Consider the following 26843-nt stretch of genomic DNA (forward strand, 5'->3'; position numbering starts at 1 on the left):
CGTGCATATGTGTAGGAGTGCGTGTGAAAGAAACTCAAGAGAGGAGAGAGGAATGCTAGATATGTGTGTGCATGCGTGTGTGTGTGCATGACCGCACTTGTGTGTGTCTGTGTGTGTGTGTGTGTGTGTGTGTGTGTGTATCTGTTTGCAGACTACACACGCCCACCCCTGTGTGCATGCTCTATTTACAGAGTCCTACGGTGTCTTATACCTTCCCTGTTTTGTCCTTGACTTTGACAACTCCTCTCATTCTTTACAGTCTTAATGCATGATGCCACCTGAGTTATTTTATCGTATACATTATTCTACAGGACCAGACAGGCACATCTAAAGGCATCACCATCACGGACGACACGGTATTGAAAACTGCACACCTGCAAAGCATGAGTTAAAGTGATGGGGCGGATAATATAGCTGTCCTTTGGGAGGCTGTAAAAGACAGATATTAATGTAGTCACTAAAATATACTGCGGTAGTTTCTATCTCCTCACAGCAACCAGGTGGTGTTTAGGTCATCGCCGCCGTTGCATCATAACCTTGTATCTCCAAAATCTAACCTTCTTAGGAGTTTATACAAAGCGGCTGATTTTCCCGTTTATGGCTTTGCATTATTGAAACTATACAATGGGGAATGGGTTTTATGGGCTCCAGGGTCGATTCAAGTAGTAGTGATAATTGTAATAATGAGAAGAAGAAGAAGAAGAAGAAGAAGAAGAAGAAGAAGAAGACACCAAAGTATAACCCTAACACATTTGATACTAGACTGTCTTATCTCAGATTTTGAGCTTTTGTAGATCAGAATGTAGATTAATTATAATTATCATGCACTGAGACAGTTAATGTTAGGCTTTTACTTTTTAGCTTAATTCCGTATGATTTAGTCTTCAACTTCAATTTCTGTAGATTGATTTATTTTGTCCCCCCAGTCAGCAGTGGAACAGGACGGTTACATTGGGAGTGTTTTTATGAGAGCTTGTGAGAGGTTTTCTAGAAAGGTGTCACTCAGGTATTGGGGAATTCAATAGTCTGTGAGCAAGGCCATTCTCTTTAAGTGGTACTTGTTTCACCCAGTGTGTGTGTGTGCATGTTTGAGTATGTGTGTGTGTGTGTGTGTGTGTGTGTGTGTGTGTGTGTGTGTGTGTGTGTATTTCTGTGTATGTGCATTTCCTCGTCTGTCATTCCACTCCATGAATGCAGAGTTACCATGGGAACTATGAAATCTGTGACGGCCTCATGACTTTATCCATCAGTCTCAATAATAAAAAAAAAACACACTTTCCTCTGAGTGGTCCGTGGGTTCCTCTCAAGCTTTCAGCAAGAGGGTAGGGGGGAATTACAACGGTGTTTCCTCTCACATTTGACTTGAAAATATGTGGTAAGCCCTACCTCTTCCCTGTCCTTCTGTTCCCAATGTCACACTCTGACTACCCTATACCAGTTATTCCTCTATTCAAAGGAGGATTTGAAGAGGATGGGGAGGAGGATGTCATCTCTCTGGTTAACCCATGTTTTGCATATCATTTATAAAATGTGTAAAGAAATGATATTTACATTCCTAACATGTTAACACATGAACACGTTTTACACTCATTGTATAATATTCCAATTAGTGTCATATTTAGCACATTGATATTGAAGGCATACATATGCTGTGATCTTCAAATGAATATAGTATATACTGTGAGTGGGATTTGGCTTGCATGTGTTCAAGGTCTGTTAGCATTGTGTATTGTATTCTATTGCAGCACAAGCCAAATACAGAAAGAATTTTGCAACAATGCCTTTAGGGAATTTGCCTATGTTCATTGGTATCATTGCAGCATGCATGAACAGGAAACCACACACACCAACACATACATGCACACGTACACACACAAAAACACACACACACAAACACGCCTATGGTCATATATAGTCCTTAGGGAAGCCGAGAGTTTGTTAAAGGCAAACGTGCACACATAAACCCGCACAAACACGCACACATACACCCGCAAGTATGCACTGAAAGCGCGCGCACACACACACACACACACACACAGTGCCAAAAGCTGCTGGTGAGTTTGCACCTGAGGGCCTCTGACCCACATAGGGCCGTGTGCCGGTGCCTGATGCGTCCCACTTTTCCGCTTGGCGATGCATCATTAACCCACTGTCTGCTGTCCGGGGGCTGAGGTGGATTGGCAGAGCTCGCTGCTCACCTGAGCTCACACTGTCATTCATGCAGAGTGCAGACGCACACACTGCTCCCAGATGCACACACACACACACACACACACACACACACACACACACACACACACACATACACACACACACACATATATTGTACCTACACATTCACTTCCTCTCTCTATGGCTTTTACTCTCCCACTTTCTCTTTCCATTTTCCCATAATTGCACACACGCACACATACACACCTACCCACCCACACACACACGCACGCACGCGCACGCACACACACACACACTCTCACAGAGCCCATGGTGTCTGCCTTCTCAAGTATGAAAGTGGTTTCCTGGGGTAGAGCGTACTAAAGTGCACCGTGTCTACTATTTTAGCCACTGTTTTTCCTCTGACACACATACAGTCCCTCCTTCTCTCTCTCTCTCTTTCTCTCTCTCTCTCTCTCCCTCACACACACACACGCCGGGTCTTCTGCTCCCAGTCTCCCGCTGTCTCATTCTCTTATCCCCTCATCCCACTCTCCTCTTTTTCTCTCTTCCTCTCTCCCTCTCCTTCTCTTTCTCTCTCTTCCTCTCTCCCTCTCCTTCTCTTTCTTTCTCTCTCTCTCACACACACACACACACAGACACACGCAGACACGCACCCACACTCTCTCTTTCTCTCTCTCCCCGTATCCACCGGCAACTGCGCTGAGCGGCAGCCTCCCTCGCCAAGCCTGTGGATCCCATCACTTGACTAATTAGCCTTGAAGTGCTGTTGAAGATCATCATATTTAGCTTAGCGACCTAGCGGCAGAGTGCAGACAGATATAGACTAGGCTGGCTGGAGGCTGGGTGCCTGGCAGTGGGCAAGCTCTCTATCTCTCCCTATTCACACTCACCGCCGAGGGCTTCTCACCGGCGGAGCAGCGGAGGTGCGGGGTGGTTTGCTTTGACAGAGAGGAGAGGAGAGGAGAGGGGGAGAAGAGAGCGGAGCGGAGCAGAGACCACAACGAAGCCGCGGAATGGGAGTCTGCTGGAGGAGCAAGTCATCGTAGAGACCGGGGGCTCGGAGGAGGCGATGGTCACTGAGTAGCAGCTTGCAGCATACAGAGATTTAAGGTGAGACTTCTGCAAAGCGTTTAGTGCTCTTTCTTTCTTTCTTCTGCTTCTTTTTCAAAGGGGTTTGTCAGTGTGTGTGTGTGTGTGTGTGTGTGTGTGTGTGTGTGTGCATCTCCCTGACCCACATTGTTGAACCTGAGGTGCAGCACAGCAGGATTCTGTCAGTATCTCTCTTTCTTCAGTCTCTCGCTCTTTCTCTCTCTCTCTCTCTCTCTCTCTCACACACACACACACACACATGCTCTCTTACATGCATCACTTGTGCAACACCACTTGTTGGACTGACATCTAGGTTGGCATTTAAAGAGTACTGGGTCATTATCTGTATGTGCATGTAAGACGACTGAGCCTGAGCCAGGTGCGTGCACGTGCACATGCATCTGCGCGTATGTGTGCATGTCACTACGTGCATGTGTGTGCATGTGTGTGTGTGTGTCAGTGAGAGAGCGAGTGGGAATGAGCAGGTCTTTGAGTCGTTTATTGCCGTTGTGTCAGCGCGAAGCTTCAGGATGCACATCATAGTGAACGGCATGGACAGCAACACAAGAGACAATCAGTCATGCCAGCCTTATGCCTGGTTGCTTCTCACCGCTTAGTGAGATGGGTCCATATTGTATATATACAGCATACAACCGCCTGTGTGTGTGTGTGTGTGTGTGTGTGTGTGTGTGTGTGTGTGCATGCGTGCATGTTTTCCTGCGATACAAACAGTCTCTCACACAGAACCTTACAGTGTGATGCATTCTCTCTTTCCTACACCATACACATTCATTCTCTCTCACCTACCAACACACTCCATGTTGTGGCTATGGCTCTACTATAGAAGCCTGTAGTTATAGTGGAATAGTGGGATAGTGTCTCCCCTGAGAAAAGACAGGCAGCGGTGGAGAAAGAGGGGGTGAAAACGAGTATATGAACCACAGCATGAATAATTAACACACTTAAACACAATGCATGTAGCCTGTGAAGCTGGCTGAATCCAGCCATTGAACTGTGTGTGTGTGCGTGCTTGTATGTGCACATGTGTAGATGTGTATGGTGGAAAGACACCTTGAAAGAGCATTCTTGAAAGAAATTCTTGGACGTTTCAACCATTTGCGGCCATAAACATGCCTCACGCTACGCTATAAATAGAGAGCCGTGATGAGAAGTCTATGACGTGGAAAAGTCACTGCCTGGAGCGGCTCCATTGCCAGATAATGGGAATCCAAGTTTGTGGACGCTGTGACAGCACCCCGGGAGATATTTCCAGAAATAAAGAGTTCTATTCCAAAATCTTACATGTTAAATTTGGATGGATCATCATTCAGCGTCTCTAAAATATAGACGAGCCTTGCATCCTTGGTCTGTAGGAGTGTGGACATTTTAGGAACCGACTATTTTATGTCACCTGCTATCCTGTAAAATCGACCATTTATTTGTTCAAATTTTTTGCTACCAATCGATTTGTAAGAATAGGTGTAAAATGTCTTAGTTCATAGATTTCTCATTTTTGTACATTTAGGCTTGTTCTTAGTTCAGAAGTCTAGTAACAATTCAATTATGTGTAAGAGGTATATAAAAAAAAAAAAAAATGCTGTTTGATTAAGCTGTTCCAGATGAGATGAAATGTTGGAGTAATACTTTGTGAATTCAATTTTTGGGAGTATTACATCTTTAATGCTTTAGTCATTAATGCATATAGTGCTCTATAAGGCTTGTCCCAGCAATATTTAATAGGTTTCGTTCCCTGCTCTCCTTAAAATATCCTGCATACAATTATACACTCTGGATCCTCATCTTAAATAACAATATTTTCTTTGTGTTTTGATTAACAGGAATGAATAATTCAACTTGAAGACTTTTGGTTGGAAAAAGTGCTTTGAAGGAATGGCTTTAGTCCAACATTCACAATGTGGTTCCATTCACTGCGTCCTTAACATAGATTTAATGTTTGAAGGTATCATTGAAAGGTTTCTATGAAGGAATGGACGCATTCCAACCTTGTGAACTGGCCTCCTCTCCTTTCACCCTTAACGGCCATTGATTTGGGGAAAGGGCTGACAAGGCAGCAGAGAACTGCCTTCAGCCATAAAGTCAGCGAGATAATTGTTGTCAAGGAGATGAGGGAATAGGCTCAATATCTGAGGAGCGAACCAAGCTGCTGTTTGAATGAATCGAATTAAACTATTGAATTCTCCAAGATTGCTAAAGGCGTTCTCTTTATGACTGACAAAGAAGACAATTTTCAAGTTCACGGTATTGAGAAAAATGACATTTGCTGTTTGAATCAAAGAAGAACTGCATTTGAACCCAAACTTAATGTCTCGCGGAATAAAAACTACTTTTGACGTGTTCCCAAAACTCGCAAGAGCACAAGCCGACACTGTTGAGCGCGAGTTGGCGCCCGCTGCGTGTCCGAAACCCCCCTGGGCATCTCACGGAGTTGGCCTCCCATTTCTTCACCTCCTCATCCCTCCCACCCACCCTCTTCCGTCTTTCCCTCCCATGCCAGTTTTCTTTGGTTCTCGGCCCGGCGAGCTCGAGTTGAGCTCAGCTCGGGGGACTGGCGTTGTTTTTCTGCAACTTCCACCTGTATTCCCCCAGTTGCTGTTATTCCCACTGCTGAGTGTGCTTGCTTCCACCCCACCCTCTTTACTTCTGAAGAGTCTCCGAACATCTGCGTCATGACTTTGTCTCTCTCTTATCTCGTTCTGTCATGCTTTTGTTTTTGATCATCGCTGCTCTGTTTCCACTCTGCTTCTCCTCCTTTCAACCTCATTTCCCCCCTATTCTTTTGATTGTCTACCAGTACTGGGGTGTGTATGTGTGTATGTGCGTGTGTGCGCATGTGCCTGTGAGTGTTGTGTGTGTGCAACTTTTTGAAGTATGATGTGGAATGTACATGTATCTTTGTGGGCACCTCTGTGTCAGGGTGAGTGTGTGTGTGTGTGTGTGTGTGTGTGTGTGTGTGTGCATGTGCATAAAAATAGGTGGTGTTGCTACTCATGACAGATGATAAAAGGATTCTCTCTCGCTGCTCTGACACGGTTTTTATCAGTAAAACTGACTATGTGAAGCAAGGGCATCAACAGTAGTGTTGAAGACAGATCCTTGGTTTATCAATGAACTGAGGACACATTATCCACTCCAGATTAATGCTCTACAAACAAGATCCTCAGAGAGTTTAAACTATACTCATTGTGATTGAAGGTCTTGTGTGGTACAACACATGGCCATATTGACCTCCAATATGTGAATCATTAAGCGACATTTCCTTGAGTTGGCCCATTGATAATGAATGAGAGACTTACTTTGTTCTCTTACACAGTTTGTACTTATGATTTTTTAGCCGGTACCATTTTATTTGGATGGTCAAATGTTGATACTCAGCTATCAGGTGACAAAAAGTAGATGTTGAGTCACTTCTCTACAGATGTGACCCTAACACTGATCCCATTCCTAACCCGAACCCTAAATGAATCCTAACCCAGACAATGGGTACTGTTTCACCTGAAACTCAGTAGACTGTCTAGTGACATATTATAGTCATTTGATGGTTGAGTATCAACATTGGACTATACAAATAACGTGTGACCTTTTACCCAAATAACCTTTCTTTCTTAGTTGGCGCTACAACAGATAATGTGCTCTTAGCTCTGGAATATCATCCTGGCTGCTGTCACAGTGTCAGCAAAGTGGGTGCCGCATTAATGGAGCATCTCCTAAAAGCGTCTCTAAGTGACATTTCGTGAGCTTGTATTTATTTTATTTCTATGTGGCTTTTTTAGTAAAATCCCACGTCTTCATGATCTTTGAATGTTATTTTATGCTTGTGGGGTGTCATTTTATAAAAAGAAGAACCTTTTTTTTGGGGTTAAATATTTAAAAAGATCGCAAGTACATAATTTTTCCAACTGGTATGTCAAATGTTTGATGCTCAATATCTCAGAACTGCACTCCACCCACATAGAAACGTATAATTATAAGCTCACAGTCTGCAGTTTTAGCTTTTGGGTGATATGAAATGCGCTCTCTTCTTACTGTACAGTAGCTCTACACCAAGCATTTCTATTTGACACAAAGAGAGCAAATCCAATAGAATGAAGCTTTACAAAAGATTGAACTTTTCCCCTACAGATGATTGACAGTCGGCTATCAGGACAGAGGAGAGCGTTGAGGAACCTTGGAGACAGAGGTCTGCAGAAGACCAGCACCTACATCGTGCCCTGCTTCCTCTTTGTGGAGGTGAGTGTTTGGACAGATTTATATCTGACGGGAAATGATGTACAATGGTCATCGGTTGTGTTCTTAGAGTTTGACTCGGGTCTGAAAATGTAAGCCTGCTCCAACCTGAACCTTACTGAAAGCAGTGTGGTCCTCGCTTTTGGTAAACATGAACCCAAACCCAAGGCTGAGTTTTGGGCAGTACGCCGGGTAAATGAAGCAAGGTTGTACTTGAACGTGGTTTGAAGCGAACTGGTACCTGCCCGGGCGTTGCGGGTATTGGAACTCTTAGAAAGCTCTCGGAGGTTGAGTCACTCGATCAGAGCAATGTGCTGGACACATTTTACAGCCTTCTGCCTCTGAATGCCTCTGCCTTGCTCTTTTCTTCTGCCCATTTCACATATTTCATTTCACATCTCTCCTCTTTTGTCATTTCACACTTTTTTTTTCATGACAGTTCAGTGACAATGACAATGAAAGTGTCAAACGGGAGATTGTGCAAATTAGCGGGCTCTGTTTTCAGTTCACTGGCTCTCAACAGATATGACTGATTTGATTCAATCGTTACAATAAGGTAATTACCTTCAGCTCATGAATCGCTTACAGATCAGTCATGATAAAGCTGGAAGAGGGGGTATATTCCTGAGGTACTTTTTGCAACAAAGACCCTCTTGAGTGACTTTTTTGTTCGCGCATCTCCTCGATTCCTTTCCTCCGCTCCTCCACTCTTCCCACGACTCTCCGTCTCTCTCTGTAATCCCTAAATGACCTGGTGGAGCGCTCATGGCCTCAGCTGCGCTTCCTAATTAATTGGAGCTCATTAAGAACGGAAACCCAATTAGCCCGCTGCACTGCTAGCGCGCCCGAAGCCTGCGGGTCCTCCGAGCTACAGCGACGTTAGCGGAATGAGCCGAGTTAGCCATTTTTAGCGTTAGCGTTCAGCGTTTGCGTTTGAATTTAGCCATTGGATACGCTGTGGCATTCTTATATGGGTGAAAAAATAGATGTAGCATATGAAATGTAGGGTTTTGTTCTTCGATAGTTTGAAAAAAATGTTGAGTCAAATGGTGCCAGAGAAACAAAACCGGCTATGTTAGCATTTCAGATTTTGCTATAGCAGAAATAACCTACGGGCAAACACGACAGCTGCGGGTGGGTTTGAATGTCTTTCTGTCCCACCAGTTGAGAGAAAATGAAGTAAACACACATCTTCTGGTGGTCTCACTCAGCGTTAGCCCTTTCCCATTCAATTCATTTCTATAAATGCTGCTTTTGTACACTGTCTTTAGAAAACTGCATCTTTTGCAATACCGCTCCACCTCCTTATGTGAACCCCCCGGAGGTGTTTTCTTCCTCTTCTTCTCTTTCAATGTACTCATTCACTCATTAGTAACATTCACTTGAGAGCGTATTCTATTTTTTTTTTCTTCTGCTCCTTATGCTGCATCCGTCACATGAATCCTGCTCTCTTTTCACATAACAGTATTCCCCCTCAACACACCTCCGATACCGCCGCATCTCTTTACAGCATAAATATCCCACAATCCCTTAAGGTTTTCCCCACAATCTTAAGCTTGCTTTTATTTCCTTTCATTGTGCTTTGGTACTGGCTCATTCTCAACATCCTCTTGAGGACTTGTTATAATGATTTTCCAGCTTTCTAATATTTTATAGTGCGTCCTATAATATCTCTAGGCTTATATCTGTCTGTAGCGCTCCTCCCAGCTTCCTCTAGTATTCTCTTTGACGGTCTCTTGAGTACTGCCCAGTCACTCTTTTTATACAGATCCTCTGCATCACTCCTCTCAAGCGCTCATTCCCTTGTGTAATTATATCTTTTGCGTGGATCTCTCCATTATTCTCCTTTACTCTTAAAGCTTCATCTCCTCCCACTCAGTTGCCTGTCGTTCCTTGCAAAGAGGCCCGTTCTCCTCCTTTTCTTCTCTCCATCTCCATCTTTCCTTGTGGGTCTGCCTCACTGCTGCTTCTTCTTCTTCTTCCTCTCTCTTTCCATTTCTCTGGAAGAGCCCCATCTTCTTCTCATCCATATTCTTGTCTCTCTCTCTCTCTCTCTCTCTCTCTCCCTCTCTCTCTCTCTCTGTCTCTGTCTCTCTCTCTGAAGGCTCGGGTCAGTAGACCATGTCCTGATGATGACAGAACTGTTTCAGAGAGCATGCACATCATAGACCGGAGGGTAACATGGACTCTTTCAGGCCTCACATAGAGTCTCTGGAGAGGGGTGTGTGGTGTGCAGCTAAGGATGTCGGCACATTGTCTTTTTCTTTTTGATGTTTTTTTCCCCCCGTTTTTGTTTTTTTTCCTCCATTTTGTCATCTTAATCTTTCTCCCCCCCCCCGCTCTCAAGGGCTGTGCCTGTTGTTTTTATTTGTTCTTAGGGCCAGAGGCAGGATGATGTAAATCTGGTTTGACTTTAATCACTGCATATGCACCTGAATGAATCTGTGTGCATTGCAGTAGTTTAATAAAGGGCATTTTTAAATTCAATTCCCCTCTCTGCTGTGTTCATACTGAGCGGCTTGCTGTAGCATAGCTCCCCCCGGAGGGCACTCAGCCCTTTGTTGTTACATTAGCATCTCATTACCCATTTCTTTTCAATTCAAAATGCCCAGTCGTATTCCTCTCCCTCTCTCGCGATGCTGTCTGCTCTCTTTCTCTTGCTCGCAGTTGCTTTCTCTCTCTCTCTCCCTCTCTCTCTCTCCTTCTGTCTCACTGTCTGTTGCTCTCTCCCTCTCTCTCTCAATCTCTTCCTTGCATCTCTCTATTTTCTCTTCCCTTCTTATTATGTCTGCATTTTCTCTTATTCACTTTCTCATCCCTACTGTCTGTCCATCGTTCTTTTTTAATTTCACTGCCTATCTGCCATATCTAACTCACTTTGATTCTTCTGCCTCTCTTTCGCTCGGTTCCCCCTTTCCATATTTTCCTCCCTCCCCTCCCTGGCCTCCCTCCGTCTCTCATAGTCATCATTTCCCATCCCCTTCTTCTTCTTCTTCCTCTAGATTAAAATGTGAGAACTGGCCTTATCGGCTTCCTCTAGAACCGAGGAGGATTACACACAATTTCACTTTTAGTAGCATGGGGTGAAAACAACCTAATGGAAAGCAGATAAGTCTCTCTCTCTCTCTCTCTCTCTCCCTCTTACTCCTCTCTCTCTTGCTCTCGCTCGCTCCACGCCGCCGCCGCCGCCGCTGCTGTCATGCTGCGAAGCCGCATGAGAGTTTGGTCCGGTCCCTAACAGAGGCATGGCTTCAAAGGACCCTCTTTAAAAAGTCATTTTGATGTAACGGATTCCTGACTCGCTTTAGACACTGGGGGGTGAGCGGGATGGTGGTGGTGGTGGTGGTGGGGGGTGGGGGTGGGGGGGTTGGGTTGATCTGGGCCGGGCGGGCATACTGTGGAAATGTGTACTACTGCTGAGTTACAATAATACTCATGGAGCGACTTCAAGTGGGGTTTGAGGCAGCGTAGTGTAGTGCAGTCATAGCAGTAGTGGTAGAGGCAGTCATAATAATAAAATGTGATAACTGTGTTAATGGATGTGGCTCCAAATCCATGGCACCCGGCTTCCGCGGGGTGCAGCCAGGCTTTCCAGTGTATCTAAGCCTCTTCCTCTCCGCTCCGTCCTCATGCCTCGTCGACCGCACCCTCCCATGGCACGGCGAAGCGTGTTCTGTAAAGTAAACAGACTGCCGCTGAGCATCGGACCACGTAATAGTTCAGGTCTTGGGCTGATGCCGACTATCTCCGATGGCGCTCTAAGCTCTTGGTCTACGTCCGCTCGCATTTCCCAATCCCTCGCGTCCCTCAGCCACCCTAATTTGTGCTTGCTCAGTAATAAGTCTTTCCTGACTTGTTCCTCTTCGCATACGAAACCAATTTAATGCGTAGGGTTCGGTCTCCTTAACAGTTAAAGAATGCATTTCTGTTTGTTTCAGTTCCCTCGTCGCAGCTGCCAGGCACTTCAACGCTTGGTTTGCTGCTGAGTGCATCGACCTTGGGAAAGAGCTACCTCGCATGTTGACAGGACATGTTTAAGTGTTGCTGTGTCTTCTTGCGGGAGTCTTCGCCGGTTGAGGTTTCGGTGTGTTGGCAGCACTGCACAGGTTGCTCCATTAATGAATATCATCCCAAAACGCAACTATTGTCCACAGTTCCCTACAACAAAGCCCCTTCCCCTCTACATGTGCTGAGTTCATCCGTTTCCCCTGCCGAGCTTGACACTGCTTCAGCACACCTTGTTTCTACCTCCCGGCAACGCATTTGTTCTGCTACCTTTCCTCTTCTCTAAAGATGCTTTGTTCCGCACAGGTTTGCACTTGCCCTACATCCTCTACCCTATATCTAAGCACCAATTATGCTCACTAAACTGCTTCTTTAGCGTTCTATCTCCAACACTTGCTCCAGAGTTACTTCTGCAGAGTTGAAGTTCTGTAGATGTTGATAAAGGGTAAATCAAGATCCCACTTCCCATACAGTGCTGCACTGCTAAGATAGTGCGGCAGTCTCCATTTGCTGCACGTTCTCTTTAACCTCTCTATGGGTATCTCATACACCATCATTGCACCATCATCTCTTATTGCCACATAAGAGAGACATAAGAGAGCCGTGAGAAAGCAATTCTGTTCTTATCATGTCCCTCAGCAGATTGCTTTGTACTTGAATTTCTTATTGATTAAGCCTCTGGTGTTACTTTTTAATGTGCATTTTAACAAATACAAAAACACCCTCTCTCTCTCTGCCGCCCTCCCCTCTTCCTTCCCTCCAACACACACACACACACACACAAACACACACACACCGCCACAGAGACACAGTAACACTCCTGCATTATTCTCTCCACAGTTTTCCCCTCATTATCTCCCAGACTCTATGAATAGCACCTGCCTGCCTGTCTGCTGCACTGGGATTTCTCAGCACACTAGGTGGATGTTTGAAACACTTGTTAGCTGGCTGGCTCCCACCTGTTATCACTTCAGGGGAGGGAGGGATGAGAGACCCAGCATCCAGCGGGTTCACATCACAATGCAGGCTCATATCATCGGCAAATATTGAACAGAGTAGCCTATCCTGGCTGCGGCGCCGCGGCCAAATGATCTTCCGCTATGTCAGAAATAGAGATGTAAGTGTCTCGGATCAAACTGCCTATGCAAGATATGATAGAGTCCCTTGCACTTGCTTCTGTCTGAGCTGCAGTTACAGGATTCACAAACGCAGGCTTGTTCTCACTGTTGGCTGCAAGTCGCTTTGAATAAGAGTTTCAGCCAAATGCCTCGATTGTAATTGAAGAGTTTCGTTCCGAAATCAAGATATGCACTTCATTTTGGAAATTGACACCCTCTCTGATGCAACGACCACTTACATGAAAGTAAAAGTTATTACTGAAGTTATGAGCTATTTTCATGCCTGAAAAGTAACACTATAAAGAGTGCAATCATCTTTATTTCCGAAACACTGAGGAATTATCGGGTAATCATTACATAATCATTGCATATACAGTGTTGAGTGTTTTGAGAATGAAACCCTTCAATTGCACTAAAGGGTTTTATGCAGTGAACATGCTTGTATGCGTGAGGCTGCATGTGCTTTCATACTTCCCTGTTAGTAGGATGCGGGGGCATGTGTGCCTGAGGATTGGGGATTTTGTAGAATTATGTGATTGCTCTTCGGTGTGTAGCAGCAGCGGTACCGTGCATTTCAATGCTCTATTCATGGAAATGTATTGTACCCTATAGTAAGAGGAAGCTCTGCCTGTATCTATCTGCTGTCACTATAAAGAGGGGGGGGGGGGGGGGGAGGAAGAATGGATGAAGGGAGACAGGGAGTGAAGCGGTGAAATAGATACAGAAAGACAGACAGTGTGTGAGTGTGTGTGTGTGGGGGTGTGTGGGTGGGAGAGAGAGAGAGAGAGAGACAGGGAGAGACACTGACAGAGAGAGTGAGTGAGAGACACAGGAGAGGAGGTAAAGCAAGAGGAGAGAGAGAAACAGAGAGAGCGGGGTTGAGAACGACCGGGGGTAAAGATGGATTGGACAGATAACCGAACAGAAAAGCGACGAGTTAAAGATAAGCAAGCGATTGTGACAGAATGCACCCGGCAATCAGAGACACAAAAGCGGGCGCAGGAGAAAGAGAAGAGAGGGAGGAGGGAAGGGCATGTGGCTGCCCGAAAGATGAATGTGCGCTTTGATCCTCTGCTATTCCCTTGTTCCTCTTTCTCTTTTCTACCTCTCTCGCCAGTTCCCTCTCTCTCTCTCTCTCTCTCAATTTCTCGTACTCTCTCATATATCCTCATTTGCTCTCTTTCACCTCCCCCTCCCCTGTTATGCTTTTTTTTTTTCTCTCTCTCTCCGCTATACCTCCCTCTGTTTTATTTCCCAGCGGCGTGCTCTGCTCTGCAGCGGTGCGTTCTGTGATGTACTAAAGTCTCATTAAGTGTTTTATCTGTCTGTTTATCTTCTTCCACTCTCTTCCTCTCTCTTTCTCTCTGCTTCTCCCAGACCTCTCTTTTTGGCTCGAACCCCTCTGGGTTGTCCACTCTTTTCCATCAGTCAGCTCATTCATCTTGCACTGGTCTTGCTCAGTGTGCTGCAATGCGATCCCGTGGCACCAGGTGGCAGTCAAGCCCATTCAATCACTTGTTATCCATGCTGATGCCATCACTCTTGTGTGTTTTTCTGCTTCTTACTCAAACATTTACATGTGATTTAAGTAGATGAGAGAGAGAGAGAGAGAGAGAGTGTGTGTGTGTGTGTGTGTGTTCCATTAGCACCGGTCTAAGATCAGACCTTGGCTTTTTTTAATCATCTGCCGGAAAATTGGAGAGGCACACTGACACCTTGGTTAACCCTCATGCTGTGGAATATTCACCCACACTAACCAAGTGATTATGGGAGCTTCCACCTCATCAGGAAATCAAATCTCACCAATAGGAGCAGAGGTGTTACAGCCTGATCTCATGGTAATTTGGGCATCTTTTCTGTGTGTGAGGATACCTGCCTCCCCTGTCAAGCCATCTGAAAACGATCTGATTGAGACTGGGGTTGAAAGCGCTCTTTTGATGTTTTGAGGTTTTCGGTTGCAGATGATTTCATGTTTCAGTATTCTGTCGAGAGGAAAAATAAAGTTTTGTATCGCATTTGTATATCAATTTGAGGCTGATTACAGGGTAGATGTGCCATTTACCCTAATTCCAAGAGTATGGTTAGTAGCTCTTTGCTTGGCAAAAAAACTGCATTGCAGTAACATAGAAGCCTATTTGTCACCTTTCAGGACTTTGAAATGAATGAATTGAATAGATGTGTACCCATGGAGAAAATTATATATATTTTAAGGAAGAAATATGACTGCTTTCTGAAAAGTTGGCAGTATTACATTGACTACACTGAAACCTGGCCTTTTTCAACAATGGAAAGGGTTAGGGTTAGATATATTATAATACAAATATGATGAATTGATTCTGTCCAAATTACCTCTCATGAAATTGGTCTAAATGTCTCTACCTTGTATTTTTTCTTTTTTTTTTCTTTCAGTGTTATGTTTGCTTATACGTTTGTATGTTCTATATTCTGATAAACGAAAAAAAAAAAATAGTAGGCTATAGTTAGTGATGACATCATGGAAGTGCGTTAATTTTTAGATTGTCTACATGTGTTGCTGTTAGCACATCTTTAACACCTGTAACATTGCACTCACTAGTGTGTGAAAAAGGATGCATTCTTTAAGTGTGCAAGTGTGTAGAATGGCTCAATTTCCTGCCATTCACTCTTCAGTTTCTCCTCATTCACAAACATATCTGACATGCTCCATGCGCGGCGAAGCCACATGTCTGCGGTTCATCCTGGGCGCTGTGACATTCGCCGTCTCTCCGCGGGGCGCTGTCATCTCCACACCAGCCTCCGTCCACACATTCTCACCCTCTGTAAACACATTTGACTTTATCAGTTGACTTTTGGGCCATCTGGCCATTCCACATAGGCCAAGGGTAGACATGCGGCACTTATGTGCAAGCTCACAGTTTGGCCCCAGGAGACATCAGTGATGCTAAAGCCTTTTCCTTACCCATAACACTAGAGAATAGTTTTGTTTTGCTTTCCCCACTCTGCTCCAAGTCAAAGTCTAAATATTAGAGTGGTTAAGGGGCTTTTAACGTCTAGAGATTTTCCTCTGTCTCTGTCATATCAGTGCCATATTAGTCTCTTTCATTTTCTCACTTATTTCCTTCCTTTGAAGTACAGGGGTATGAGCATGAGACCTTAATTACAAGTCCTTTCAGTTTACTGGGTCAGCCAGAAAGGGGTCATCATCTTAAATCTGCTGTTTCTGGTTCAGTCCTGTGGCTAAATTTATGCTGGCAGAATCCAGCAGCTAAATCAAATTGGGTTTCATTGTGTAACCGTAACCCCTCGTTTGTCATTCCTGTTGCTGAAATCACCCACTGACTTGGCTGCACCAAATCTGCCATATGTGATTCATACAACCTGACACACACCTACACCTATGCACTGATATAAGCATAGAATCCGGGGTGCAGGGCGTGCTCACAAGAGTGCCGGCATGAGAAATCACAGACACTGGAAGAAGGATTGAGTACGTTTTGACAGTCACATCCAGTGCATCGACCTTCCAGTCAAATCACTGGAGACCAGCATGCCGATCTGCCAGTTCTGTCGCAGGAACAAAATATGCGAGTATAATTTCGGTGATTTTCCATTTCGTGCTTGAGTTAAAAGTTTACAAGGTCATTCATGTTTTGAGTGAGTGTTGATGACCCACGGGCCCTTGGAAGTTATCATAATTTCAAAAATGCATGGGCTTCAATGAGAAAATGAGCATCCTTTTCTTCATTCCTGAACAGTGTGCTTTTGCAGATACATTGTTTTTGTCCAACAACAGCAATATATGCGTGGACAGAATGCATTACGCTTCTGATTTCTAAAGGGAAACTGCCTAAAAATCTCTGTAAGGTAAAAGGCTGGAAGATAGAAGTGGCTAGTGGCTGAATGCACTCAGTGAGCTTGATCTGAAATTGCCAAGTCTCTTGAGACGAAGCGGAGTGAAAGAGAGCTGAGGGGCAAAGTCTAATATGATATAAAATATGATATAAAAAAAAAACTGAAAGATGGCTTATTTTGTCATTTCACACAAACTGCTGATCCAGATTTATTTGTTACACTACTGAACCAACTGATCCTGCACACTTTCAGAGAAATTAGTTCAACTTGATAAAAACTGATGTTTTAAGCCATTTTTCATTCATCAGATAGTATGATAGTGTAGTAGGAGGGGAGGGTGATCGTACACAGCACAGCTGCATGCCTTAAGGAGCTGTTAACCCACCTGAAGAATTTAATTAGTATGGGTTTCAGAGGAGAGTTTTAGTGTCATCTGATGGTCTAAGTGCCGTTTCAGAAGTTTTTCCACCCTGCCAAGAATAGAATCATTGGGGAAACACTGGTATTCAATGAGAATACATGTAGTGTGTGTGTGTGTGGGGAGGGGGGGGTGATGCGCAGGTTGTGAGCCGGACTCAAACCCATAGCATCGCAAATGCATGTGTCAGGCAGCTGAGCCTCCAGGATCCTCCGTTAATACCGGCTTTTCATGAGAGTGGACACATGCTCTTTGTATGTTGGCTTGATAATGAGGGCCCTAATGTGAGTCGGCATGTTATTGTGGCACAGCTAGCCAAGGGTCATCTTGGATGAGCGTAATTAGCTTGAGATAAATTCAGAGTCGCGACTGTCAAGTTAATTATGCCCCGGAATGGTGTGAAGATATACATTAGCACGCTTGTGTGTGTGTCTGTATGTGTATGTGTGTGTGTGTGTGTGTGTGTGTGGTTTTTGAAGTCTCTCTTAAAATAGGTCGAGCTCTGTTGTGGTTTTGATGTGAAGTGAAGTGTTTGTGTGATGAATGGGATGCCTGTCAGAGGTTGTAGGTGGAAAAAGGAAAAAGTCGGGGAACTTGTAGGTTGAGAAACACATGCTGAGAAGTCAATACTGAAACCGAAACTCACGGACCAAATTTAAGACAATCTGAGAAATTGGTGGCAAAGTAAATGCTCCTTTGATGTGCTTTCTTAAAAATTTGCACATGTAATGATGCAGCCTCTTGTGCCTGGATGAAATCTTTGTATTCTACAGTGATGAGTGTTTTCTTTGCGTTGCATGGACTCCCACTCTGCTCTTACCAACTGGCAATTTTGTCAATGTATGATTGCATGGCATTTGATGTGGCCATTTGGTACTGTATGGGCTTTATTTTAAACCCTGTACGCAAACCAAATTTCCCAAAGGAACAATACAGATTTGGATTAAGCTGCTTGATTAATAGGGAAAGCTGGGACAGACAACAAGTAAACCCCCAAGCCTCACTAAAAATAATCAAAAACAGTAAAATCCTTCTCTTTTGCTCACGCATATTGAAGGGAACAATAGTTTAGGTGGGCTCTCGACTCGGTGCACGGGCCACCAAATGAATCACAGGTGACAGACAGAGACTGATGGCTTGTCGGAGAAGTACCTGGAAATCCTCCTCTGAATCATCGCTTGCATAATCACCTCTGACTACATGTCTTCAAGAGGAAAGTCACTGAGAAAAAGTCAGTTTTCCTAGAGAGAGATGAATTCAACTTCTAGCATCTTAGCCAGCAGAAGCTTTGTGTGATCAGCATCAGCATTACCTGGGGAGGTCTGCTGATTGTAATTACTCCTGTAAGCCTAGCACTGATTGTATCCCAATCAGTGGTGAAAATTTCAGTCAAAACTATCAGCTCATTTCCAGTTTCTTCTCAGTAGCTTGAGCCACAGCAAGGCGATTACTATCAATTTTAGAAGTGAAGTTTGAAAGTTTGTTCTTTTGATGCAGGTTATGAGCTGGAACGGTTCATTCACACGTCGGGTTGTAATTTATTCGAATCGAGAGGCACAGGAGCGTGCCGGCTGCATCAAAAGTCTGCGAAAAGTATACTTCCAGTGACTTCTACGATGACAAGCGCCTCGAGGCGGCTGTCGTGTTCCTCATGACCCCGGGTAACACTCCTGTGTGGAGACGACTAATGTGACAGAATGATGCGGACCTGTTGTGACCCTCCGTGACACCGCCTGCAGCCGGAGGTTGTCACAGCCCCCGGGCCAGTAGGTTCACACTGTACATGATGCTTCAGAAATCACTTTTTTTTTTTTTTAATGCGAGTGAATATTCCAAGGTGACTTGAGCAGGATGTGCTTCGGTGCTAATTAGAAAGCATCAACTTGAGGTTGCGCTGACCCTCATGAATATTCACGAGTATCAAGACAAACTGATTGTGGCTCCAGGCTGTGGCTTATTTATTCAAGTTTGGGAAGAGGGATGGCAGGCAGGTAGGTTGCCGCTTTCCCTCACATGTTGAATCATGAATCTTGAATCTTGTTTGCTCAAATCTATAATCAATAAGGAGGCTGTATTTCCTAATTTGTATGTATCTGTATAAGTATAATATCCCCTTTCACCCCTTAAATTCCCGCAGTTTAATTCTAAAATCCACCATATTAAAAACATGACACCTTCTATTACAGCGATACTACTACTGTGGTTGTAATTTTACAACAAATTATGGTACTATAAATATGTAGTAGCTATCTAATGAAAATCTTCATGTGGTAATCTTCTTCCAATATGAATATAAAGTGTTTTGGACTAGAACGCGTGTATTCTAATGTATTATTCTGCACATCTGCTTGTTGGAGCGCTGCGACTGACAGCGCAGTCAACATGCGCAGCCGTTTTTTGAATGTTTGTGTATGGCAGAAGTGATGCAAAATGACATGCATAATCTCCCAGGGAGCTTTTCCACAGTCTTCTTCAAATGTTTGTTTAAACTTTGATGGTGTTCTTAGACCTCCCTCGCTCTCTCCCTCCCTCCTGCGCTCTTTACACCTCCCTCGCTCCCTCCCTCCTTCCCTCGCTCCCTCCCTCAAGCCTTCTGTAGCTCTGAGAAGAGAGGAATGAATGATGGAAGGAAATGCTCAACGCAGTGTGTGTGTGTGTGTCGGAATTCCTGCTTAGACAAGGGAATGCACACACACATGCGTACAGACCTACACCCACACACGGGCACACACACACACATCGACACCCCCACACAGTGAATGTAGCTTGAAACCGACATGCAAAGCTATGGAGGAATGAGCCGCTTGCTATACTTGGTCTATAAATAAACTGTAGGCTGGCTGATTTTACATGGTTTTCCAGCATGTGTATCAGGATATATTTGAGTGTTACATGTGTGGATGTGTGTGTGTGCCTGTTTGTGCGTCCCTCATGATTTCACTGTTGACGCTCGAGGCCCTAAAGGCGTTTGGGTTGGAAGTGATTATGTCGTTCCTCCAGCACGTAATGCTTTCCACACCAGGGACCCACAGTCCAAAGACTACTGGCTCCCACAAATGGATTATAACAGACGAAGCCTACACAATGCAGTGGGAATTTACAGATGGATTCCTGGATTCCGCCACGGCATTTCATCGACTCTGTGGAAAAGAGGAAGAGGAAACAGGTGCAGAGTAGCAGGTCTGGCAGCAGAGCATGAGGTCAGGAGTTTGAATCAGGTCAGCCTCTCTCTCCCATGTTCACAGTCACTATCCACTGTGAACTATCTAATAAAGCAGTCTTAATCACATATAAAAGTGTTACGTGTTTGTCCCCCCTCTCCCCCTCTCTGGCATCACTCCATGTGTGTTTGTTTTCTCTCACTTTACTGAAGAGGATAAACACGTTGGAAGTGATTTTTTTGCATCGGTTTTCACTCATTCTGCCATCTGCTGATCCATTTGTGCTGGAAGAACCTGCTATTTTGTGCCGTAAAGCAATGAAGCAGATTTCCTGCCAAATCCAACACAGTTGCACCAAAATTTTACAAAAAAAATTGTAAAATGAGCACGAACTCTGAAATGTGTTGTGGACACAAACTATGTGAAGATTATGTTCCTCCATCACAAATTGTATTATGTGGCAGTAGCATGAATTGGACATGCTATTTTCATCTGTTCGTCCAGTGAAAAAGGTTAACTAGCGGTTAAGTTTAGGCAAGTAAAACAATGTTGGTTAGGGTTAAGGCTAGGCAACTATACAACAATTTGGTTTTGAAAGGCTTTGGTCATGGTTAAATAAGAAAAACTCGCTAAAACTGTTTTAATAATATGCCTATAAATGGGAGGGGGAGTTGGTTTGAATCCCTGTCTGTCCTCTAAGTCTGTTCAGTACAGCAGGATGTTGTGTCTCCCCATCGCTCTGCACTATGGTTCTTCACAAAATACAACTTGAGTAGGGGCACAGGAAGGTGGGCAGGATGCACAGTTCATTGCATAAAGTAGTTCATAATGAAGGTGCTTATAACTGACTGTTTAGTGCCTCCCAGTGTTCATGCAGTTTTTACTAGCACACAGAAATGTCAGGGTGGATATATTCTTCTTTTTGTAATTGTTTATGACTACGGTCTTTAATGGCTGTGCAAAAGCCTATGTTTATGGTTACATAACATCTAGGTTGCTGCTTTTATACTTCATTATTATTGATGTCATTGTAAAACCACAAGTTTAATGTTTCAATGTTTCAGCAATAGCGATGGCAGTGATTACAAGGGTTACAAAACTAAGCATTTGGGAGATTTTTTGTTTAAGTCTAAACCACACCCACTTCTAGTTTAAGCCCCGCCCACTTCCAGATTTATACAAATACGAATACAAATACTTCATGTAATCCTGTCATGATGGGAAAATGTCTTTCTCCTACTTTTCGTACACAGAGCATGTTGAATTTTAAGATATTGTGCTCTGTGAAATTTCAGAAGACTATGCAGGCTGGGTGGCACACAATGTAAAATGATGTGTGGGGGCTGGTAGAGGCTGCCAATCTTCTCAGCAATGGCCTCATTTGTTTAGGGTAATTCATAATTTATAATATTTAATTATGATTTATTATGTTAAAATGCTCCATGTGAGCACCTTTAAAGAAAAAGAACATTGAAAATCATAAATAGTCCCCGACAGCGGTCTCTGCTGCCTCCTCCCTGCCTCACGCCCCTCAGCCAGGAGCCACAGCTCAGTCAGCCAGTAACACCCTCATGTTTCTGTGTTGATCAATTCGTCCGTCCAACACAGTGCAAGTAAAGCTCAGCTAGCAAACATTTAGATTGCAGAAAAAGGCTGAGACTAATCAGTTTGCTATGTTTCAATTTACACCAACTTTCAACTTGTCATTTTCATGTAGGCTTTTCCCTCATGGCCAAAGGAATATTGCACAAAACTCCAGTTTTCAATTACTGACTTTGAGAAGCTTACTGTGCACTTGGATTTTTTTTTTTCTGTGGAGAACTGGGTGAAGTAATGTGCTGTTTATTGAAGTATAAATTAATAAACAGGACTTGCGCATCTGTCTCATCTATATCCTTGCAGAATCAGATAAGACACTATTTTGATGTTTTTTAGATATTTAGAATGCACTTTTATCATGTTTGCTCTCTCTCTCTCTCTCTCTTTCTCTCTCTCTCTCTGTCTCTCTCTCTCTCACACACACACACACACCTGTCATTGCTAATTTATATGTACATGCAGGTAAAATTTTATGCATCATGGTTTGCAGTACAGTATGTACAGTAGCTGCTATTTTAAATGGCAGCATAGTGGTGTGTGTGGTGTAGCACAACCTAACTCATGCATAGATTCAGCGAATAGTAGATGCCACACACACACACACACACACACACACACACACACTCCTTTCTTGTCCTACCCTCCGCTCTCTCCAGTCTTGTTCCTCCTCTCCTCCTCGCTGCTCGCTCGCCCCATCTGTCTGTTCTGCTCTCTCTCTCTCTCTTCCTCCCCTCTCAGCTCTCCCTCCTCCTCCCCTCCTTGTTCAGTTTCTTCTCTCTTCCTCCATACAGTACCGCCGTATTTTCTTTGATCACTCTCCATTTGTTTCTTTCCCCTCCCACTCTGCACACTGACACTGCTGAAGGGATCTCTCTGTCTCTCTTTCTTTCCCTCTCCCTCTCTCTCTCTCTCTCTCCAACTCTCTCTTTTCCTCTCTGTCTCACTCTCTCGCGCTCCTTCTGTAACTCTCCATCTCCATCTCTACCTCCCTCCCTCTCTCTCTCTCTCTCTCTCTCCCTCTCGCTCTCTCTCTCCCATCCTCTCCCCCTCACTATCTCTCCATGCACACTTGATTCATTTTACACACTACGGAAGCATCCATCATTGTGCTCTGTAAAGGAAAAACCTCTCCTTTTTGAACAATTTTTCATCCCTCATAATATCTTTTTTTCCTCACTTCTCTCCTCTCCTCTCCTCTCCACTCCTACACTCTCCTGTGGATGCAGTCCTAAAGCGGGAACCAATATGTTTTATTTCCAGCTGGTCATCATGGCAGGGACCGTTCTGCTGGCGTACTACTTTGAGTACACGGACACGTTCCCGGTGCACGTCCAGGGCTTCTTCTGTTTCGACAAAGCCTTCTCCAAGCCCTATCCGGGACCGGAGGACGACAGCAAGGCGCCGCCGGTGCTGGTCTACTCCCTCGTCACCGCCATCCCCACCGTCACGGTAAGTCCGGGACGAACCAGACCTTCATGCACGCACACACGCACGGACGACCCGAAAACATGTGACACACACACACTTCCTCCTCATCTACACGTGGCGTTTGTGGATTGAAACAAGGGAGAGGTGTGTGGGTGTGTATCCTGTGCATCCTCGTGGTCTCTCCGCTCTGTTTGTGTGGATGCGTTCGCTGTCATAACCATGGCAACGGGCACTATATTTGTCCTCTATAGAGCAGTCAGAGATAGCTACAGTGTGCCGAGTGTGGGTCCTTATTTCAAAGTCTGCACGCTGTTGAAATGGAATAAAACATCAGCCACTCCATTCCATGCAAAAGATGAGGCTCAGATTCATTATTTCCACCACACATTCTTGTTGACTTAAAAATGCATATTGAAACATGCTGAATAATTAAACATCTATACAGCATTGCAGTTTGTAGGTCACAAATTAAGCATCAATATTCAGCTGCATTCTTTTTAGTATTTTTTTTTTTTTTTTTGCCTGCTGTTCTTGAGACTAGAAAATGCATTATGGAACATAAGCTGTACAGTAAGCATTCAAATTGAATTCCATTATGTAGGCCACGCTAGCGCTATTTTTATTTTGAATGAATATTATAATGGCCGAGGCTTGTTATTAGTCTAAAATGTATTGAATTCCATTGCAGTGGCTGCACTTTCTTGTCAGTGGGCTAGCATATTAATAATGAAACATAGCCTCACATCCTCATCAAAGCTCTGTCTGTCTGACTCTCTGTCTTGTCCCCCAGGGCTTGTCTCTTTGATGTCCTACAGTTAAGTGGCATTACGACATGACTGTCTCCGGGCCACATATTAGAGCAGGACACACACGCACACGCCCGCACACACACACACACAAGCACACAATCACACACATACACAAACACATAGGCTCAAATGCAACTACACTCCAACACACATACTGCACACACACACACACACACACACACAAACAGCACATTAGACTGGGAGTGTTTGAAACTAACAGCGTTGGACTGAGTGTTGCAGAACAGCAGTGACCTCTCAGGGCCGTCATGACTAACTGGAGCCATAAGACTAGACCAAAACACAGCATGGTTGACCAGCGTATTGATGTGCTAACTACATTAGACTTGGAGCAGAATGCTGCGTGTGTGTGTGTGTGTGTGTGTGTGTGTGTGTGTGACAGAGAGAGACACAGAGATAGTAGGAGAGAGAGGAAGAGGGAGTGGGTTGTGTGGTAGTTGTGTGGTACTTGGCAAAAACGCTGTAAGTTTCAGTACATCAGTGAAGGTGAGTGTGTGGGTGGATGACAGCGCACATCCTCTTCCTCCACTAACACTGAAATGTGATGCTGTGTGCGCATGTGGGAGTGGGTGTATGTGGCTGCGTGAGCGTGTGTGTGTGTCTGCTTGTGCAGGCATAATCGTGCGAGTGTGTGCGCGGGCATGCGTGCGTGTGTGTGCTCTCAACAGTGTGAATGGAATTAGCTACAGTTGAGGAGTCATAGAGATCGCCTAGAGCCAATCTGACTCGTACTCAGATCTCAGCACTAGTCAGACCCACACACACACACACACACACACACACACACACACACACAAACAATGCTGATGAACTCTCTACACTAGTTAGACTCTCTCTCTCACTAGTTAGACTCTCTCTCACTCACTCACTCACACCCACACACACACACACACACACACACACACACACACACTACACAGTGCAGGTGAGATCTCAGCACTCATGCCAATTACCAGAGGCACGCTAGCTGAAAGAGCAGGCTAAAGCACTACTTATACCATTTCAGCTTCACCAAGAGCTAATTATGTGTGTGTGTGTGTGTGTGTGTGTGTGTGTGTGTGTGTGTATTGTGTAAGGAAGAGAGTATGTGTACTCTGATTGCACACTGCACACCACCCATGAGCCAATACAGTAAGCGCTTAAGTTGTGACCAATCACAGGATCAAATGGTAATTTTAGGCTTACGATACATGTGGCACAGTGTGGCACACACACACACACACACACACACACACACACACACACAAGCACAAGCAAGCGGATAAGATGCACTGAATGAATGAAGTTTTGAATGCAGAGGTTTTATTTTGCCACCTTTCTTATGTGGGTCAGAGGCATCATGCTAAATGCCGTCGCCCCAGAGAGCTCCACTCTAATGCTGCTAAATATAAGCCTCTCAAACAGTATGGGAAGGCAAAAGGGGGAAGAGAGGGGAGAGACAGAGTTCAAAATGCAAAGATAACACAATGGGGGGAAAGAGAGCGGATGAGGAAGCGACACAAGGAACAGACAGACACCAGAGAGCAAACAAGAGAAAACAAAACAAAACAAAAACAAAAAAAAACAAGACAGAGAGCAGCTAGACAGAAACAAGAAGGGAGGAGGGGAGGAAGAGGAGAGGGGGGGAAACGAGGGAGGCCCGTCCGATGCGATGCAGCGCCCGCTCGTCGCTCTCACTTTGTTTGCTGCTGTCTGTTAAACCTTGGGAAGAGCCTTCATGAATAATGCAGCCCCGTGTGACAGAAAGACGAGGATTGGGGCAAACCACGGAGGCAAACCGTATCATCCCATCGCGCCAGGGTTTATTAAGAGAGAGGTCCGGATGCACAAGCGCTGCGTTGCTGTCGTATCTTCAGAAACAGACGCTGGAAGTGGTCAAGGCCGCATTGTGTTCGGCATTCTGCATAGTCTGATCCGACCTCAGCGTGTATATGTGAAGAGATGGAGAGGAAGATTGGGGAAAAAAGGAAAGAAGACAGATTTAAATAAGGAAGGAAATTGTCTTTTTGCTAGACCCCCCTGATCCCTTCAGCCCTCCCACAGAGGTCAGAGGTCAGAGGTCAGGGTCAGCTACACCGCCGGTGCTGGCAGGGATTCAGTGTCTGGCTTAAAGGAAAAATCCACCCTAACACACTTTAACGCTGTTAAAAAAAAGACAGCTATTGGCGATGTATCTTGCATTTCTGGGCCCATTTTGCTGTTTGGTGGTGTATTTTTCTTATTCCTGTGGATCAAGTGGTCAAATGTAGAAGACGTGATATCATGTTGAGATATTTACAGCGCAGCGACAATGGAGTTTGATGCCAGAAAAATGTTCAGCGATCTAAAACATTAACAGTAAACATCAGATTTTTGGAGTCAGTCCCTCAGAATCAAAGAGTGAAGGCTTCTTTCTAGAGCCGCCATTTTGCACAATCATACAGGGAGAAATCCATTATAGAAGAGGCAGAGAGAGCAATTTCTCCACCCACAGTAGCCTCAATAGACCAGAATGCAATGCAGCAACAAGACATGTTGGGTTTTGAGAAAGGGGCATGACTCGCACTTTTTCTAAACTGGAAAACTAGGGCTTTCTTGCTGTTACTACACCATTACTATTATTATTGTTCTCCCCACTTACATGTATAACCCACAGCTGAATGCAACAAGTTCTCTGGGGGTTGTCGAAAGTGGGTACACCAAAAAAGTAAATTATAACACTTCATCACAAAAGAACTCCTGGAATACATTGAACATCACAGATTGATGATGTAGAACACTGTGAGAAAGACACTTCAGCTTTGCCCAAGTGGGGCCCTTTGGTTGACAGGCAGTCTCTCTAACCACTAGACCACCCTGCCGCCCTGCAGTGTCATAAAATTCAATCTCCATGATAAGATCTCAAAAATCAATTTGAAATGTCAAGTAGAACTCGAGCCAATGGCTTCCTTCTCCTCCTTCTCTCCCT

General features: G+C 44.5%; 1 protein-coding gene across 1 annotated transcript in view; it reads left to right on the plus strand.

The window, feature by feature from the left end:
- Window positions 1-3160: 3160 nt before the first annotated feature.
- The window catches only part of plppr2b (phospholipid phosphatase related 2b), a 39860-nt gene continuing 16177 nt past the window's right edge, over window positions 3161-26843 (plus strand). The window contains exons 1-3 of the mRNA XM_071913642.2: window positions 3161-3285; window positions 7405-7512; window positions 22902-23090. Coding sequence (XP_071769743.1) covers window positions 7405-7512; window positions 22902-23090 — 297 coding nt within the window. The 5' untranslated portion in view covers window positions 3161-3285. The remainder of the gene's footprint in view (window positions 3286-7404; window positions 7513-22901; window positions 23091-26843) is intronic.

This window comes from Centroberyx gerrardi, chromosome 3 (genome assembly GCF_048128805.1).
Source record: "Centroberyx gerrardi isolate f3 chromosome 3, fCenGer3.hap1.cur.20231027, whole genome shotgun sequence".
NCBI lineage: Eukaryota > Metazoa > Chordata > Actinopteri > Beryciformes > Berycidae > Centroberyx > Centroberyx gerrardi.